Here is a 20561-nt window from a genome sequence, read left to right on the forward strand (position 1 = left end):
GTGTGTGCTCATGCTGGAGTTTGTCAGGGAGGGGCTTGGGGGCCATGCAGTGTGGGAAGGGGTGCTGGGCAGGGAAGCACCATGTGAGAGCCACTGCCACTCTCAGCCATGTCACCCATCTCCCTGAGGAAAGAGCATCAGAGCCAGCCCAGGGAGTGGCACTTGTGTCACGGGACAGACGGACACCTGAGCACTCATCGGGGCGTGCTGAGTGTGGGCTCCCCCTGCAAGGAGTCTGTGCTCAGCCAGGGGAATGGGGCTGCTCTTCTCAGCTCCCAGCAGAGGTGGTTGTTCCTGGGACAGGGAGGAGGATGATCTGTGGATGCCCAGTTTTGGCTCCCAAACATGAGCAGGGCACCAGGCACCTCCTCTGTGCACAAATGCACAGACAATTTTAAACCTGGACACCACTGGAATCAGCTTGATCTTATCCTTTTTTCACCTCAAGTGTGAAATTATAGCAGTTAGAGCTTTCACCTGTGATCATTTTGTCAATGAACCTGTCTTGACTATCTCACTTTGACCTAGATAGGCTAAAAGCCTGGAATAAATGATCATAGCTTTAAAAATACTCATATAGAATACAACTCTGTACAAGTTTGTTGGTGGTACCACCTCCTTTATTACCTACATGCATTTTCTTCTAGCTCATTAGGTTTGATCAGTCTTGGGGACATGAACCTTTTCAGATGCAAAGCCCTTTGGTACACCACGTTTTCCAACTCTGCTTATTTCTGAACTGCCACCTGCTCTGGTCTCCTGTTTCAAAACTTTGCATCTACAGAAGCCATGATTTCTACACCTGGGAGGGCTTAAATTGAGGACAAAAAAATATTGAGATTTGTAGAGAAAACCTGGACAATAAGTATAAAAATGTGTGCCTTAACCACTGAATGGGGAAATGAGTGATTAAGATCGCTGATCTTTAGCGATCTGGAGTGATTAAGATCTCTGAACCAAATTCCACGTATTCCTGACATTCCCAAAGTCAGCTGTCAGAGGTGATGGTGCTGAGCACCATCTGCCAGCAGCAGAGACCTCTCATACACTTGAACTTTCTACTGAATTACTCAGTTTGTTTCCAAGTTTTTGCACTATTTATACAACAGGATAGGGAAATGGAAGGACTTTTACATTGTACATGAGCTGAGGAGTCATTTAAAAGTGATGCCAAAGACTGTCAGTAAATTCTGCAGAAAATGTTTAAATAACCATGACCAAACAGCTCCTGTGTTTTAACCTTGGCTTCATTGCTTGTGAATCTCCCCAGTTTAGAGAACAGCAGCTGCATATGGGATGGAAGAATGCTTCAGAGTACTCCATATATATACTACTAAATCTACTTAGCACTTAACAAAACCAAAATTATTTATGAGAGTTAGGATACAACTACACTTCAGCAGTAGAAAATCAACATGAGAGTGATGCTTGTAAGAAGCAGAAACATTGATTTAAATAAACTACATATAGACATTAAATATCTGCCCATAGTATTCTGTCATCCACAGACTTGGAAATACTCTGTCAGAGGTAAAAGTTGCAATATTTTGATATTCATATAGCAGATTTTATTTTCCAGAAATCTTACATTCTGAATGCAGCAGCAGCTACAATTGTAACATCCACAGCCTAATATTTCAGCAAGGAGTAATCTCTTCTAAAAACATCACCATTTATTTTGGTACCTGGTGAATTACTTTGGACTTTGTGAATTAATCAAGATGCTTAAAACTTCTGGTTTTGGAAATTTCAATAAAGTGACATGCTGTCTATAAACCTGATCAGGGATAGCAACATAAGGAAGTATTAGTGATGCTTTTCTTAGAATATGAGCATGTTTGGCATTTAGTCTCTGAAGAAAGACAAAATTTATTGTTTGAAAACAGCAGCAGTCTAGTGACTGCTTGAATAAATGGAGGTGATTCCTCCCTGTCAAGAAAAGGTGTGTGCTCTCAGACCCAGAGGGAGGTGGGAGCACACATTTCTAAGGGCCAAAGTCAGACCAGTGTCTTGTCCTTACCTGCAGAGCAGCACAGGTCTCCCTCTCTCTTCTGTCATGCTCAACTATTGTCCAAAAGTCAGTAACCACCCCAGAGCATTCTTTTCTGCCAAAGAAGGATCCTGCTAAACCCATGGACAGCACACTTATCACAGCAGGGTCCTTGGATGCTGCCAGGAGATCTCTGCCCCACGCCACATTCACTCTCTACTCCTTCACAGGTTTATTGGACAACGAAAGGGAAAGGTGACTCATGCCCACAGATATTGTCAATTCAGCAGAAAGATGAGGAAAGGCTTTTTCTGCTCATTGATCTATCAGCTGTATTTATCTTTTTCTTTTAACTATTTATTTCCATTGGAAAGAACTTGAAGGACTTTTGTGGCCTGTGTGTGCAATGCAGTCTGGACTTGTTCCCCCAGCCCAGCTGTCCCAGTCTGGTTTTGTAGGATGCTCCAGCTAAGGGACAAAAAGCTATTTGCACCCTCCAATGTAGCTACAGGGAAAAGGGAGGCTGCTGGCCCCATGTTCAGGGTTGATCCTTCAGCTTCATAGAGTCAGTGCTAAAACATCCTTGGTGTCCTCACAGCAAGTTCCTCTTTGACCTCTGTTCGCCCCTTCTATTTCTGTTTCTTCATTACTCCCCTGGGATTCTATTTCGACTTTTTGGGCCTTGAATTTGCCTAGATTGTAGTTCCTTTAAAGAAATCCACATAAGTTTACTTTCTGTATTACTTTAAATGGTTTCTTTAAATCATCTCCGAATTCTTAGTTCTCTATTTCTATCAAGTTTTACCTTGATCTCTTGCGTTTCTTCACAATCTCCAAGTTCAATGTTGTAAATCCTGTTTTACATGAACCATAAGCAAAGCAAGGGAATCAAGGCTCTCCCTTATCATATGTACTCACAATCCTTGGTGCTTTTTTCTGCTTTAAACTCCAAGAAAAGATTGGTTTCCACAATTAATTCTACTGAGATGTAATTCCCTGCTCTTATTCTTTCTAAATGCAAGTCCTTTAAATGAAAGTACTGTTTTTTCTTAGTGACAAAGAGATAGATGGTAGCAATGTCAACATTGTTTGAGCCTGCTTAAGACTGGGGTTTTGTCTGAATAAATAATTCTCTGTTACTTTTGTTCTTAAGGTTACTGGTACTGCAGTGTAGCTGTTCTATTCTGACTAATTTGCTCTTCTTGAATTTCTTTGGGCCTAATTTTGCAGCTTCCCAATAATCTTTTATTTCCCAAAGGCACCAGCCTCGTCTTGTTAAAGTGTCTTTATGTGGATAAGACAATTAAATAAAAGAACAAAGAATGCCTGAGGAGCAACGGTAGCATATTTTCATATTATTTCTTGAGCAATAATGGATAGCTTCATTTAGAAGTAGTTTTCTCATTTTCAGAGATGGGATAAAAGACCTAACTATTCTTTATACAAAATGTGATATTATTCATCTCTGCTTTAGAAGAGTTTTGTGTGGACAGCACCTTCAAAGACTGACATTTACTTACTTATTAAAGATACAGCACCTGCTTCCTATTGTGGGGGAGAAAGAGTTCTTTACTGTGATTATATTTTTTATCACTCCAGACTTTTGCTCCCCCCACTGAGCTGTCATTAGACCTGTGCAGCAAGGGAAGTTTTCAGCTTCCCCTCGTGATGTTATTATTGAAGGGTTTAAAAACATTTAGCATATGCCACCAAAATATGTGACTGAAGACCTTCTTATTTCCCACAACCACCATATAAACCACCTACAACAATTTCACTCCTCAGACTCTATTTACCTGTTCTAGTGTGTTCCCCTTCTTCCTTATGACAGCTTTCAAGTCAGGACCTAGACCTCACCTTCCTTGGCACACCACCTCTTCCATCTCATTCTTTCAACTCTGAACACAAGAAATTTGGTCCCACAACCTATAATCCCAGTATCTCTGTCCTTAAAATGTAGATCTGAAGAGTCTTTATAGGTTGCCGTAACCCAGAAATTGCAGTCATACAAAAAAGGCAAACAGGTAACTATTGTTCACCCAAGTTGGAAAGAAGTCTCCAATCTTTGCATGTACCAAGCAATAATTTTCCCCAGGAAGATGGTTTAGGAAGAGGAAGGACAGAATTACATCTGATGTGGTCTTGCACTAAATAGTTGAGGTGTCTTTAGTTACAAAGCTATAAATTCCTGCCTGTCACATACACATGTGGTTTATGATTTCTTTGTGTCTGTTTTTTACTAACCGTTAGACAAGAGTTCTAAATGTGGACTTTAAAAAAAAAACCAAAACAAAAAAAAAATCAGTTTTAAATGCTGAAAACTCTAATCTTTCAATACTTCAATTTTGGCTTAGCAGACAATATTCTGGTGGTCCTGGTGTACACCAAGCTGAATATGAACCAAGAACATGCATCGGCAGCAAAGGGTGAGTGATGTCCTGGGCTGCATTAGGAGTGTGTGAGGTTGAAGGAGATTATGCTTCCCTTCTATTCTGCACTCAGCAGGGCACAGCTGGAATGCTCGGTCCAGTTCAGGGCTCCCTAGTATGAAAAGTACGTGGACCCAAGGAGGTTGTGGCATTTCTTCATGGAAGCAGGGAAACCTGAGGAAATCTGACAATAGCAGGTCACATTTGTATGCAATGCCTTATGTGGTGCTGCTGGCTAAAATCTTCCCTTTACCTTATGGCAGATCAACTACCCATGTGCAGAAAGAAAAAAGGAAACAGAATATGTCCCCCTGTCAAGTCAGCAAGCTTCTTGCCTCCCACCAAGTGACTTTGAACTAAGAATAAGCACTTTAATGACTCAGCCTCTTTTTGTGCATCCACCTGTCAGGCACGAGAGCCGATCTCCACTGATGCGCTGATCTTCTGAATGTGCCTGGTTGTAAAAGGGAGCCAGCGAGTATTGTCTGCTTCTTCTCCTTGTGATCCTGTCTGGGATATGTGCAGGGAAGAGCCCACAGCTTGGGATCATTTCTCTGATGCAAAGAGAGAAAACAGAATAGCACAACTCAGTTCTGCCTTTAAATGATAAAAAATACAGACCTTTTCCAGGATGGATCATGAAAGTAAAAGAAAACCAACAAACCACTTTGTACATCATCTACTTGACTGTTCCTTCACATAATCCACATGGCTTTGATTTATCTGACTAGCTCAGAGGTGACAATACTGGTAACACCCTGCAGACTCCTGAAAAGTGGAAGGGAAGGTGCTGCTCTCTTCTTCCTAGTATCCAGGGATAAGATGTGTGGGAATGGTTCAAAGCTGTGTCAAAGGAGGCTCAGATTTGTCATTAGGAAGCACTTCTTTAGTGAGAGACTGGTCATACACTGAAACAGACTTCCTAGAGAGGTGGTCAAAGCCCCAGGCCTGTCAGTGTTTAAGAGGCCTTTGGACAATGACTTAACAACGTGCTGTAACTTTTGGTCAGCCCTGGGTTGGTCAGGCAGTTGGATGAGATAGTTGCTATAGATTTATGTTCTATATGGTGGCAGCAGGACAATAGCGTTGGGAGGACAGTGGCAGCTGGGCTTTGTCGGGAGGCAGTGCTCCTGTACATGTCTCTGTGTTGCTGACACCCCACTGCAGCATGCCCTGACCACTCTGCAGGTGCAGTGGTACCGTCCCATCCCCATCCCATCCCCATCCCCATCCCATCCCATCCCATCCCATCCCATCCCATCACATCCCATCCCATCCCATCCCCATCCCATCCCATCCCCTCCCATCCCATCCCCATCCCCATCCCCATTCCCATTCCCATCCCCATTCCTATCCCCATCCCTATCCCCATGCCCATCCCCATGCCCATCCCATGCCATCCCATCCCATCCCCATCCCCATCCCCATTCCCATCCCCATTCCTATCCTCATTCCTATCCCCATCCCATCCCCATCCCATCCCCATCCCATCCCCATCCCATCCCATCCCCATCCCCATCCCCATTCCCATCCCCATTCCTATCCTCATTCCTATCCCCATCCCATCCCCATCCCATCCCATCCCCTCCCCATCCCCATCCCCATCCCATCCCCATGCCCATCCCCATCCCCATCCCCATCCCCATCCCCATCCCCATCCCCATCCCCTCCCATCCCATGCCATGCCCATGCCCATGCCCATGCCCATGCCCATGCCCATGCCTATGCCCATCCCCATCCCCATCCCTATCCCCATCCCCATGCCCATCCCATCCCATCCCCATGCCCATCCCCATGCCCATCCCTATCCCCATCCCATCCCCATCCCCATCCCATCCCATCCCATCCCATCCCATCCCATCCCATCCCATCCCATCCCATCCCATCCCATCCCATCCCATCCCCATCTCCATCCCCATTCCATCCCATCCCCTCCCCATCCCCATCCCCATCACCATCCCCATCCCCATCCCCATCCCCATCCCCATCCCCATCCCCATCCCATCCCCATCCCTATCCCCATCCCCATCCCTATCCCCATCCCCATCCCCATCCCCATCCCCATGCCCATCCCCATGCCCATTCCCATCCCCATTCCTATCCCCATCCCCATCCCCATCCCATCCCCATGCCCATCCCCATCCCCATCCCATCCCCATCCCCATGCCCATCCCCATGCCCATCCCCAGGCGCCCCTCGTGTCCTGGTGTGCTCAGTGAAGGAAGCCAAGGCAGCGTCGCCCAGCCCTCGCTGCTGGCACGGCTGCCCTGGACAAGGTGCCCATTGTCTCGCCCTGTGCTGCCTCCCCTATTGGCCAACCCCCTCTGCCACAGGCACCGACCTCTTTAAAGGCAGACCACTAACTCTCACTTGGGCACACAATCTCTGACTGCGCCAAGAGCTGTTGTGGCCACTGCCTCTCTCTGCAGGACCAGCGCCTCACAAAGCCTGAACCATGTGTAACCGATTTGTGGGAACCTGGAAACTCATCTCCAGTGAAAATTTTGATGACTATATGAAAGAATTGGGTGAGAAATGTTCTGGGTTTGTTTGTTTGTTTTTATTTGTTTGTGTTTCTTTTTTGTTAGTAAGTTTCATTTGGGAAGGCTCTGCTCAGGGACGGTGCCTTCTTTCTTGCCAAAAAAAAAGCACTTAATTACTCTTGTAACATAATTTAATTTCTTTTCTTTAGCACCTAAATTGAAAAAGGTAGGTGATTAATTACTATTATAAATTTACTTCCGTCTAACTGATATGAATCAATCTAATAAGTTTTTCTGTCATGAGAGTAATCTACGAAGATACAGATTTTTTTTTGTTTCCTCTTGATTGCGCTATTAAACTTGTGACTTATGATAATTCACAATATATAATGGAGCTGATGTCACATGACACTGTAGTTTCAGACATCTAAATACTGTGAATGAATCTATCTGTTACTGAAGAATGCCAGGAACGTAACAAATTAAGCATTGTTTTTCATTTTAATGCTGGCTTCATTCCTGTATGCCAAGTGCACAGGCAGTCAGTTACTGCATTGCTTTTGCTCTATAAATGATTCACTGATTCCCTTTATTTGAAATGTTAGACTGAACAACAAAAGAATTGCAGTTAATTAATTAGCCAGGGTGAATGTGGGAGGAAAGTTCAGCTGCAGATATTTTTCTGAACATCTGAACAGAATTGCTTAGTATGGAATAATTATTGCAAATAGTTTTGTACTTTGTAGATGACTTTATACCCTTTTTTTACAGATCTTTTCATCTGAGCATGGCATAGCATTAACAAAGGCACTAACTGCAGCTATCCCTTTTCTGCTCTTATGAAGCAGTGATACATCACCAGTGGCTTCATTCTTACTTGTCCCAAGCCTCACAGCCTGTAGACAATGAACTGCACTGGAGAGGATTAGGCAATATAAAAGATTTTGGCATGGGATTTTCCTGGAAGCTCTTTGCAGCTCTCAGCCCTTATACCTCAAGGTTTTTTATATTTCATACTTGTACTTTTCACCGAGGTTTAGATGCAAGGATCCTTAAAGGATGTCAATAACAGCTTAGGAATTCTCCAGTCTTCAGTATGTTTTAATGAACAAGCACCAGCATATTGGCAATTCAGTGTCCAGTTTCTTCCTTGCAGCTATTAACAAAGGTACAAATTCTCAGATTTGTCAAAGATTTTTTTTTAAAGGATTTTTACCAATTTTTATGAGAACCAGACTCTTCCTCTTAATTTTTCCACTTACTCTATCTATATTAAATTAATGCAGATTTGTAACCAACCATGTTTCTTCTTAGCTAAATGTGCACAGCTCTATAATTGTGTATATCTTTACTTCTTGCTGAAGGTGCACTCTGATCAACTGGGGCTGCCTCAGCCCCTGAATGCAAATGCTGAGGTTTCCATTCCTACCTCTCTCTCAGTAGCGTCTCATCTAAAGAATGAGTGTTTCACCTAAATCAGGCATTAAAGTACTCAAGAAGAAACTCTTCCTTATTCTTCCACCGAAGAATCATGAGAGGATGCTGAGTTTCTTGCTTCTAGCATGTAATGATTCTTTTTTGTTTCTGATTTCCAGGAGTGGGTTTAGCTGCCCGGAAACTAAGTGGCCTGGCAAGGCCTGATGTGATCATCAGTATGAAAGGAGACATAGTGACCATCAGAACTGAAAGCACTTTCAAAAATACAACCATCTCCTTCAAACTGGGCCAGCAGTTTGATGAAACAACAGCAGATGACCGGAAAGTCAAGGTAAGGGGGCTGATAATCTCTGAGTAGTCTGAACATCTCGTAGAAGAGCACCAGGGAAAATTTGACCTACTCCCTTAATGCACCTTGAGTTTTCCAAACTATTGAAATAAAGCACTGAAAGAAGACACAGTATAGTGCTGAATATCATGTTACTGAGCATGCCATTATGCCCAAGTGCATATCTTGCTGAATGTAAGGTGAATTGCTGCTCTAAACTGCAAAGCTCAGCCTGCAGTCTGAAACTCTTCTCTTGGAATTTGCAGAGTGTTGTAACCTTGGAGAAAGGGTCATTGGTGCAAGTGCAGAAGTGGAATGGCAAAGAGACCACGATAAAGAGAAGACTTGTTGATGGGAAGATGGTGGTGGTAAGTTCACTTTCCTTGTATGCTGCTAAAGGTCAGAAGGATACAGCCTTCAGGACGTTTCTGTCTAAGCCAACTATCAAGTTTGGCTTACTCTTTGAATAATGAAACAAATTAAAGGAGAGAAAAATGGAACCAAGCCTAGAAAACAGCTGGAAAGAAATAAATGTTGTTGCATACATCAACTTGTCTTTAAAGTGACTATATTGGCAGAGTTGCCATAAGTTGACAGCATACTTACTGCTCTCAACATTAATGTTCTTAAAAGGAATAAGGTTTAAAAATAACAGAAACCTGTGAAATAGAAACAAAAGTTTATGAGCAGGGTACTGCTGTACCTGAAACAGCTCATTCCTTTTCACTATCTTGGCCAAGCCAGGGAGATAAAACATTTTAGGGACGCTAGTTGTAAGGGTCACTATCAAAATTAAGATTTCACTTTGTTCATTAAATTTTTAAATATTAGAGTCTAATTTCTGCAACTTGTTTGAAGTCAGCAGCATTACACTTTTACATTTTTAGCTGACTGTCTTTTGTTTTAAATTCTCTTACATAGAATCATAGAATAATTTGGGTTGAAAGGAACCTTAGAGATCATCTACTTCCAACCCACTGTCATGAACAAGGACACCTTCCACTATACCAAGTTACCCAGTCTGAGCCAGTCTAATCTTGAACATTTCCAGGGATGGGGCATCCACAACTTCTCTGGGTAACCTGTTCCAGTGCCTCATTACCCTCATGGTAAAGGGTAATGATTCCTAACATCTAATCCAAACCTCCCCTCTCTCAGTTTAAAGCCATTCCCCCTTATCCTGCCACTACACAGCCCTGTAAAAAGTCCATCTCCAGCTCTCTTGAAACCTCCCTTCGTGTAGGAAGGTTGATTTGTTTTTGCATCTCCTTATGGCTGCATTTCTGTGTAAGATTTTCTTATTATTAAACCCTCTTCACAAAGCAGAGAGAGGTAAAGTGCCTCTTCTGACAGTGTCCTGCTGCCTGCCCCTTGCCTCAGAGAGGGTTGTGGAGGACTCCTTCTCCTTTGCAGACCAAGGAAGTATTTTTTTAACATCCTGTTGCCTTTGTCGCGTGCATCCTGTGACTGTGAGTCAACAGCAGAAACTGAAGGCAGCTGGGGTGAGAGGGTCAAGAGAAATATTTTGTGACTCAGAGGAGCAAAGTTTTTTAGCCTGACCTTTGAGATACCCAGGCTACCTCTGCTTCTACACAAAAAAAACCCCTTACTACTTTGAAAATTTGAAAGCGTTGGTGGGCCATGGTATAAAAACTAGGTGAGGCCAACATTTCTGACAAGCCAGCAATAATACCAAGGAAAGTAAATTTGTTTGTGGAAGCTGAGCCTAATTTTGCAACCTTTTTGTCATTAAATGCCACTTAATGAAGTTAAAACTGTTAAAATAGAAACAACTCTATTTGCAATATAAAAATAGCCTTGCTGTTTGCTCTAAAAACATGACATCTGGATTTTCATTGACTTCAGAAGTTACTGCAGCAGACACAACTGCTGTCAGCAAAAAGGTTATATTAATAATTTTCCTTTATGCCTTAGGAATATGCCATGAAAGGGGTTGTCTGCACTAGAGTTTATGAAAGAGTGTGAAGAAGTTCCATCTCTGCACCGGACCAGAACTGGCTCTAAAACCTCGGCTTAGTTCAGTGACCAAAGCCTCATGCACTGTGCTTCTTTATTTTATTTCCTTTTATTGGGAAAATGACTACACCATGATTTGGTATTTCAGAGCCATAGTGTAACTAATCCAAAGTATTGTGGTGATCCAATAAAAGCTTCTCAACACAGAAAATAGAGTGGCTCCACATGAATGATTTACTTTTTGACCGGTGCTATCTTTTCTGTTGATAGTGTCTGTACGAAATGTCAGACTATTTCTGAGTAGAACAGTGAAACACAAGTAATCCGTATCTGAGAGAGGGCTAACACTGCTTCTTTGATATGTGTAAAAAAAAATAATCTCCTGGACTCAATATTCTTTTCCCACAAAAGATTTTATTGCTGAATAGCTCCTATAGGGAAAATTATCTTTACCACCAGAATTTTTGACTTCCAGTATGATATGTTATTGTAGCCTTATAGTCTTCACACATCATTGTTTCATACTAATCTCAAAAAGCTTATATTTCTTTTAATACCAGGATTTATATACTGGCATTTATTTGGAAGAAAACAGATACTGGAGGGAAAAAAAAATGGAATATATTCCATATTTGTCTGCCAAAAGGGCAGATAAACCCATGAAACAAAGTGTGGAGCAGGTGTGAATGAACTCCAGAAGCCTTAAGGCTAGAGGGCTTCATTTTTAAAGTGCTCAGTAATCAAGCCTATTTCCAGCACAGTATTTAAGTGTACGCTCAAGATTAGGCACACAGAGGAGTTGCACTGGGTAGAGTTTTCTGTCAAGCCTAACTGAGTAGCTAGTATTCATTCCTTCCACTTCTCTTCCTCTGCTTTTATCTAAGGAAAAAAACAGAAAAAGCAAACCTAAACTTCTGGAAATCTGTTTAACCACAAAGCCCTGTGGCAGGTTACGAATATTTGCCTCCGCTGTCCAGCGGTCAGTATCACTGCCGCGTTCACACCAAACACGTTTCACCCTGTGTCACTGTCTCCGTGCCATCACACAGAGCTCCCGCCTCCTCTGTGGGGTTAAAGCAACTGTGAGAGGCTCGTGTGTTTATCTTGGCTCATTAAGAACAGCAGAGCTGATATGAACCTTTGCCTACTGGTTTTGCAGGCAAGAACACAAGTTGTCAAGCTTAAGACAGATCCTGAACGTCAGAATCTAAACTGGTTTAGCCAAGCAGAGAGTGAAGAGATGGATATCATATGCAAATGAAAGATATGAAGGTCACCTTCCCTCTCTACCCACCACTGGAAAAGCCAGAATCTGGGCCCAGCTTTGGATACATTTTTGTGTAGATGCAGTCTATCTGCAGGCAGCTGCAGAAGGCAAACAGGATGAATCTCAGAAAATACGAGCAGTGAGAGAAAGCTGTGGGATCTATGGACAGCAGTTTTAAGGAAAAATTTATCCTGGTGTCTACGTTTGGTGAAGGCACAAATGCCCCATCTTTAACCTTACCATTAAAACTCACCCCTATGAGTGTCAGAGTTTCTGTGACTCCAAGTCCCCAGTGATTGTTACAAGGAATGGAGGCAGAATGATGTCTCACGTATCATCTTTTGCAAACAGAATGTAACCACATATTATGAGCAAAGATATTTCACCAGGCTCCCATAAGAACAAACATACAGTGTGAACTCTCATTATACACAGCCCTCCAGATTACTCTCCTAGTGTCTTAACAGAGAGCCAGAGACATTTCTTACAGCTCAGAATCTGCCTGAAATGGACTTGTGAATCTGGATTTCTGCTCTGTAGTTTCTTCATTCCCCTCCCTTGCAGAATAACACAGTCCCAGTGAAGCTGCTGGAGCCACTCACCCCAGCCTGGCTCTTGGAAGCTGGAACTTGTCCAGAGCCTTTTAAGCAGAGTTCACCTCCCACCCCTGAGCCACAGGCAAGGGAGAAGATACTGCTCAAACAAGCTCTGTATTTCCTTGGCTTTTCCTGGTGCAACCTGTAAATTCTTCTTAAGTTAAATACAAAATCTCCTCTCCAATAGGATATTAGTTTTCAGCTTTTTATTTCCTTAGGCAAAGGAAATAAATGTTTACTTCATTACAAACTACAATTTTTCCAGATCTGGAAACAGTAACGGAATAAAAACAAAGGACTTCTCACCTACTCTTCATTTATTTATTTAGTGTCATCTCCATTTCTGTGACATAACCCATCTCTCTCTTCCTCTTCTAAAGAAAATTTTAGTTGCATTTATTTTTCCAGAGATTCGGAATTAAAATAATGATAGCTAAATTCCTAACTAAATACAGATATGCTGTTTAGGAGCCCTTTCACTCTATACAAAGGTCACATAAAAATGTCAGGAGAGCTGGAGACTTTCCAAAACAGGATAAGTGCAGCAGTACTGATAGTGTCGAAGGCGAAAACAATAGGGCAGGTGGTACAAATCAGCAGAGAAACTGAGCCCTTTGGGCTGCTGCTGTCTGTAAAGCAGTCCTTGGGCCCTCCAGGAGAATTTAGGGGGAACACTGACTTTTTGATCTCAAGGTCTTCTTCATGTCTTTCTGTAAATTAGTTTTTTTTCTTTCTTAAACTTTTTATACAGGCCAGATACTTCTGGAATGAATATCTAGGCTGAGGTACAATGTCTGTGTCTTGAAATGTGCTTTCACATGGACAAACAATCCACTTGCTATTTTCCTAGCTTGCGTATGGGCCTAGCCTAGAAATATTGGCAGTCGGATGCTGTGTATAAATAGCATTATTTAAAGCAATCAGCTTCATCAGGCACCCACCCCGGGCAATGAACTCCCAGCTGAGTTTAAAATACCACACTGAGAGTCCTCTCCCACTGGTCACTCTTTGTGTAAGTTTGTTAAGGCTCTGTCACTCCACTGTTCCGCCTGCATCTCCTGAGCTGGTGGAAGCTGCCTGCATGGGGTATTCATGCTCCAGTTGCTGCAGGTCTGGCAGCATTCCCTGCCTCTGCCCTCTCTGACGTCTGCTGGGGAAGGAGCAGCAAGCTGTCATGGCAAGAGCCCCTCTCAGCCCCTGGGCTCCCATGGGGAGCACTGAAATCAAATGGAAGCCATATCTGGACTCCATGGACCAAAGCTGTTTCTTTGGACTGAGCAAAATTTGACAATTTGTGATAGGAAACATCTCCTAGTGATGTATAGCTAAACCCAGAATGGTGGACTCTGCATCCCACATGGAGTCTTTTCCACATGGAGTCTTTTCCACATGGAGTGAAGCAGAGAATATAGGCTCTACTACAGCTTTGAACTTGTCCATCTCCTTGAAGTTCATTTTGGGAGCAACTGTATAGTGAATTCACACACACCCAGGTGGCCAACCAGCCAGTGTTTTACACAGAAACCTTGTCACCTGCTGAGACAGTTTGACTGGACAGTGAGTGTGTGGCTGGGCAGCTCTAGAAATAGCAAAGATTTGGGGAGGGGGATTGGGCTGTGTTTATTAAAGCAATTGTGCTTCATAAGAAGTCCTCGCCGCTTACCGCATTTTTTCCAAGCAGCAAAGCATTATGCTGCTAAACACTGTGCTGTTTATAAATTGCTCAACTGTGCCTTTTAGGACATTGCTACCTTGCCTAATTTTCATTTTGGTTTAAAGATGGTCTGCTGCTTTCAGGAATACTAAGGAGTGAAAGGTTAGGGCTGAAGGGATAATCACTCAGAAACAAATAGGCTGATACTATGAAAAAATTGCCTTCAGAAATCCTGGAATTTAGATGTAATCAAGGTCTTTGTTAGGGAGGTAATTAGAGCATATCCTCGCCATTTCAATGAAAAATGTTGTGGTTGGATATTGGCCATCTGCTGCAGATGAGAAACACAAGAAAATGCTATTTGGACTAAAGGGCACAACAACATTGGGAATAATATTGTTCCTGAGACGCTACAGAGGGAAAGCTGTGTTAGACAGCATTCATACAGTATTTTGAAAGGAAAGCTTGCTTTTTTTTACCTTTCAAGAAGCAAATCAATGTTTAAGCATACTTTCCTCAGATGTTATGAAAAATTTTAAAACTAAAATTAGAAGAAAGGCAATCATTCAGGGATTAGAAAGGGTAAGGTGAATGCATTGCCACTGGATTTGTTTCGTTTCTCAGTGAAGAATTAATAAAAATATTTTAAAACCTTTTTTATATTTGCTATAATGTGATCACCAGTATCACTATTTGTGAGAAGATGAGGGAGCAAGAAAGGGTTTTCTATTTAATTCAAACTCAACACGCTCCATGTCACACTCCCTTGGGGATAAGGCTTCCTACAAGAGGCACCTGTGCCAGCAATGGGCTCAAAACCGCTGCAAGGATCCTTCTTGTCTTTCAAGCTCATAGACGTGGTGTCACAACTAAAGCTGCATCAGGAGACACTTACAGAGGAGCTCTGGGACATGCCTGCTCCAAGTTTAACAGAACTTAGGGTTGCTTTGGAAATCTGTAAACATAATTATGGGAAAAGGGAGGTATGTAATGTGTCTAGCTACTGCACAATATTCATCCATGCCAAAAACAGTCTCATTCATCTCAGATCCTAGTACAAACTTCCCAAGCTAAAAAATTTTTAAGTTTTACTTGGAAGCTCTGCACATTTGATATGAAAAAAAAATCTGCAAGACAGTGAAGGTAGGGTCCTCTGTCATCTTGTATAATTTCCTAGCAGAGGTTTGCTGCTTTCTATGGTGTTGTGCCACCTTCTTGTATCTTGTACCATATTGCATTCAGAGTTTTATAGCCTACTGAGTCCTATGGATCTGTAGAGGTAAATGCATTGTAACTCCTTTACAAACCTCCTCTCCATATGAACAGAGAGAAAAGAAAAGATTACAAAGCAATTTGAGACTGTAAGGCATAACATTCAAGGCCCCTAATTACTCGGTCAACACAAATGTTGTAATTTCATTTAACAAGAGATAAAGCAGTTAGATTGTGAAAGGTTAGGTGCATAAATGTCTGTGCTTTCCAGATAGGAACTGAGGCCTCTGGCCAGGAGCACAGGAACAAAGATTAGGACTCTCCCTGGTGCTTCCTTTTTCTGGGGATTTTGGTGCAATCAAGAAGCATCACAGCAGTTTATCCTGGCTCTGTCTCCAGTTGGGCAGAGAGCATGTTGTGAAACACAGGCACAATCACTATGGTCTAAGTTGAGGACTTCAGAAAAGTAGTGTCAAAGACAATATTTTTAGAGCATGGGGGCCTATTTGGATAAGGCATTTCAAACCTATCTCATTTTCCTCTCACAGGGTGACAAGTCATGTGGATGGAAGAACAGTAGTAGCCACCTCTGATGACTTCTGAAATGTTGTAACAATATGATCAAAGACATCAGCCTACAAGAAGGTCTACAAGAAAATTGGAGAGGGACTTTTTGCAAGGGCATGTACTGAGAGGACAAGGGGATGTGGCCTTAAAATAAGAGGACAGGTTTAGATTGACCATAAAGAAATTCTTTACTCTGAGGGTGGTGAAGCACTGGAACAGAGAAGTTGTGGATGTCCCATCCCTGGAAATGTTCAAGGCCAGGTTGGATGGGGCTTTGGGTAACCTGGTCTAGTGAAAGGTGTCCTTGTCCACAGCAGGGGGGCTGGAGCTGGATGATCTGCAGGGTCTCTTCAAAACCAAACCATTCTGTGATTCTGTGTCTATAATTAAACTATAAATTAGACCAGATAAAGCTGCTGCTACAGAGAGGGTACAAACAGATGCAAAAACCATACTTCACTGGCCAATGGTTCAGAGTGGAAGGACAGATCTCATGGATTTGTGCTGATCCAGTCCTGTTCAATCCTCTCAGTAATAACGATATTACTGTTTGTGGAATGAACAGAGCTGAGAGAACATGCAAGCATACCAGAGGGCAGGTTCAAATTCAAATGATCCCAACAAACCCACACAGTAGTTTCAAAAGCCAGAGGGATATTTAAGAGGAAAAAAAATACACTAAGCACTATGAGCAAAAGCACAAATACCAGATGGAGAACAAGCAAGAACTAGAGCAAACATTGTGGTTTTACAGCAGATCACAGACTGAAAGTAAGTGGTGAATGTGGCCTTACCAAAAAACACAAACATCCCATCAGGATGCACAATCCAGAGGACAGCCAGCAAGCTGCAGTCATCCACATGCTCTGCTTGTCACTACTAAAGCTCCTGGGATGCATTCTCAGTGTGAGCAAGGCTGTCCAAAATGAATGGATCAATGCAGACAATTCAGAGGAAAGCAGCGAGGCCCAAAAAACATTCTTTAAATAGAAATGTGAAATTACTAGGGAGAAGGGATTCAGGGAAGTGAGACTGGTCAAAGGCACAGAAGGCTTGTACTGACACACCAAATTCCTTGGGTAGGTAAGATGTGCAATAAATGTAGATCTACACACGCACAGAACTACCTACTCATACACATGGTTTAGTCACATCCAGGGATACAGAACCAAGCTCCTTTTCTCCACCTCTGAAACTGTCATGGAGTCAAAGCAGCAGAGGCTAACCCATCTCTGCAGCACCTGCTGTGAGAGTCATCATTCAGTGCACCTCTCCTCAGCTTCACAACTACCTGTTCTCAGAGGCAACAGGTCAGTACATGAGGAAGAGGCAATTTGAACAGGAACTACTGCAAAAGAGTAGAATACTCAAAGCACAAACAACACTCCTGATTTTATTCTACTGCTTACATTTTCCATCTGATTGGGCATAAAAAATAGGAGATTGAAGTTACTTGTACCTGAAACATATTGGCAACAAGTTATTCCTTTGTCCAAGGTATGCAAGCAGCTGGAAGTTAGATAGTTTGAGAGGAAACAAAAAAAGGAGAGAGGAAAAAAAATGAAATTATCTAAAAAACCTTAAATCTCTCATTGTTTCAGAGCTGATGAAGTGCTTGCAAAATAGAAGACACTGTATCATCTCCTGAAAAAACTATACTTGTCACCCTGACACAGTTACAGATCAGGAGGTGATTAAATCAGTTGGTCAGAGTGTGGTGCTAATAAGACCAAGGTTGTGGATTCAATCCCTGTATTGGCCATTCACTCAAGAGTTGAACTTGCTGATCACTGTGGGTCCCTTCCAGTTCAGAATATTCTGTGATCTCAGAAGTGTCATCTTCCCAATTTTTTTCTAGGATCAGGAAAGAATTTCTATATTGTTCCTTTACACAAGTTTCAGATTATTCATAGGGGTCTGTGAAAAAAATTGAAGAATGTACTTTTTGGACTTAATTTTAACTGTACTCCAAACAGAGTTCTTCCCTGAAATCCATATGCTCTGAATTCTCAGAATCTCCCTGTAAGATACCTATGAGCACTTTGGGGTAGGAGATGTACATTGGACTAGAGATATTCTCAAGCTCCACGTCAACAACAGCTCCTCCATCTGGAAACCCCCCTGACAGTTCCTGGTTGGCAACGCAGGGGCAACAATATAATTTATATTTTTGATATAGGGCTGTGCTCTCAGAATTAATATCTTAAAAAATAGTTAAAGTGATAAGGGAAAAGGCCAAGAGTAAATTGCTCAGATAAATTCAGTTACCTCTGCCTTTGTCAGCTACTGCTGGGTTTCTACTGGGCACCTTCTGGAGGCAGAGTTCATCAAGACAGACAGAGGAGGGACCATCCCCAGCCACTCGCAGAATACATAATTCCTGAAAAATATCTTAGAATCTATTTGGCCACAAAAAACCAAACCACCAAACAAAGTCAATCCTCTACACGGCATTTGGATGAGTGGCCACAACCACAAGGGGATTAAAGCACATCTTTTCTCCTTTTTTCTTATAGATCAAGCTTGTTCCCCCTGACAACCCACACTGCTCACAGCACACTGTCCCCATATCTGTTTTTACCAGACACACAACAGCTGTTCTCTGCCTCTTCTTCTAACTCCATATTTTCCATACCTGCTTAAATGACTGGTTTAATTTAAGGTCCCATTATGCAACTTTATCCTGATCATCAGGGAGGGAAACAGAACAGCCCCTGTCCATGTTTGCCTGAGTGCTGAATGTTTCACAGTCTGAGCTGGCTGTGCATAGAGGTATAGAGGTGTATGTATAACATGTGTGTGGCCATGTGCACCTTTTGGCCAGTCTTGCTGCTGACTGTGTCTGAGGCAGAGATCTGCATCAGCCTCCCCTTTGGGGGGGCCACTGAATGCAGTAAACCCAGACAGATATCCCTGCTCTGCCTCTGTGACTCAGCCACATCTTCCTGTACATTGCCATCCCTCAGTCAAGCCCTGGTTTCACAGTGATTTTTAACATGTATACTACTTGATCTGGATCTAAGTGAATTGCTGAATTTAACACTCCTCTCCTCTTGAATCCTGGCCTCTGATGTCCTTAATGCAGTGGAGACATTTTCCCCTAACCCACCACGGATATCAATATTTGAAATACATCCCTACTACAGTTCTTGGAAAATGGCAAACACCTTCAGGTAATACTTTAGCTGACCTATTTTAAATATCTTCTTTTGGAGATGAATAACATATTAGAAATGTGCTTTTTTAAACTGCCTGATAAAGGATTTATGCTATTGTCTGATACTTAACAGCTCACTGAGCTGTAGGTTTGGTAGCTCTCACCCCTGTTTTGGCTGCCAGGTCTGTGACTGAGCTCTCTTTGGTGTCAGAATCCCAAGGATTATACAGCTGGAGAGTGGTGGTGATGCAATGCAAACCCTCACACGTCTCTGACTGTGTGCCAGTGACACACCACAACGTCCATTTGGGTTATTCAAGCCGTGTTCACCAAACAGGATCAATTCTGTGACTGAAGACCATCTGCTGAGATGAGCAGAGAAGATGACCTGTTTCCTTGCACTCAGCTGTGAAAGCATGCTCCCAATCCTATGTGTTTAGCCACAGGCATATGTGGCAAAACGTGGTGCTGGGTTTTTGCGTCTGCATGCCTGCACTGTCCTGCTTGCTGCTGCCTCTCTTTCTGCTCTTTCAATGGCTTTGACAGCCTGTCCTTCTTCTTGGGATAAGTGGTTGGGAAGTACTGATGGCTGCTTCCCAGCTGATTTCCTATCCTAACTAAAGTAGCTTAATTTTGTTTTTAATTGTAGTGTTGGGAAAATGTGTGGGAATCAGGGGAACAAGAAAGTCCTTCTTGACTAAACGAAATATGCTGTTGAATTGTCATAACCTAGTCTGGGCTCCCAGGAGACTCTCATGAACCTGACACACACTCAAAATACTGGAAGCAAAACCAACTTTAAATTTTTGTTCCTCATTTGTTTCTAAAAATACTGCAGTTTTTCTACTCACAAAGTAGCAACAAAAAATAGAAAGTAGATTCTCAGCTTTCCTTTCAGACCTTTCATCAGGAAATTACTCAGGACTCTCCAGAGCAGTCTTTGCAATGAGTTTCTCTTCTCTTGGTAAGTCTGTGGAGAGAACTTTCAGCAGACAGGGAAAGGGTGAAACATGGAAATTATGTTAGAGTTCAACAAAGCATGATGTTTATGTCCGGGAGAAAAGGGGAACATCACCCCAGGGATGTGAGCTGAGCATCTACATTGTGATCACATGATGGAACATTGAGATCCAAAGCCAGGCAATGGAAATGTGACCAGCGTCACTCCCAGGTGTGGTGAGAGGATGTACCACAGCCAAGAGGAAGGGAAGTCCTTTTTTCAATAGCAGAAAATTCTCCAAGCACCATCTGGATTTGAATAGAAGTTCTCGTTAGAGGAAATAACTTGTAAATGATGACACTACCCTCTGCAATTCACATGGCTTTCCACACACATCCTTCTCACAGCACACAAACAAACACACAGAGAGTTGATCCACTCCTACTGTTTACAAACAGTGTCTCAAACTGGGACAAAAAGAGGACATGGTCAAAGGACAGAAAACCTGAAGTATCTTCTTTAGA

General features: G+C 42.5%; 1 protein-coding gene across 1 annotated transcript; it reads left to right on the plus strand.

The window, feature by feature from the left end:
- Positions 1 to 6874: 6874 nt before the first annotated feature.
- LOC311159320 (myelin P2 protein-like) lies at positions 6875 to 10653 on the plus strand (the record flags this gene model as incomplete). The annotated part of the gene is made up of 4 exons (XM_084215319.1): positions 6875 to 6947; positions 8498 to 8670; positions 8934 to 9035; positions 10603 to 10653. 4 exons carry the CDS (start codon positions 6875 to 6877, stop codon positions 10651 to 10653), a joined length of 399 nt encoding a protein of 132 aa, XP_084071445.1.
- Between the last annotated feature and the right edge of the window lie 9908 nt (positions 10654 to 20561).

The sequence above is a fragment of the Fringilla coelebs genome (assembly GCF_963513975.1).
Source record: "Fringilla coelebs genome assembly, chromosome: 1".
Lineage (NCBI taxonomy): Eukaryota > Metazoa > Chordata > Aves > Passeriformes > Fringillidae > Fringilla > Fringilla coelebs.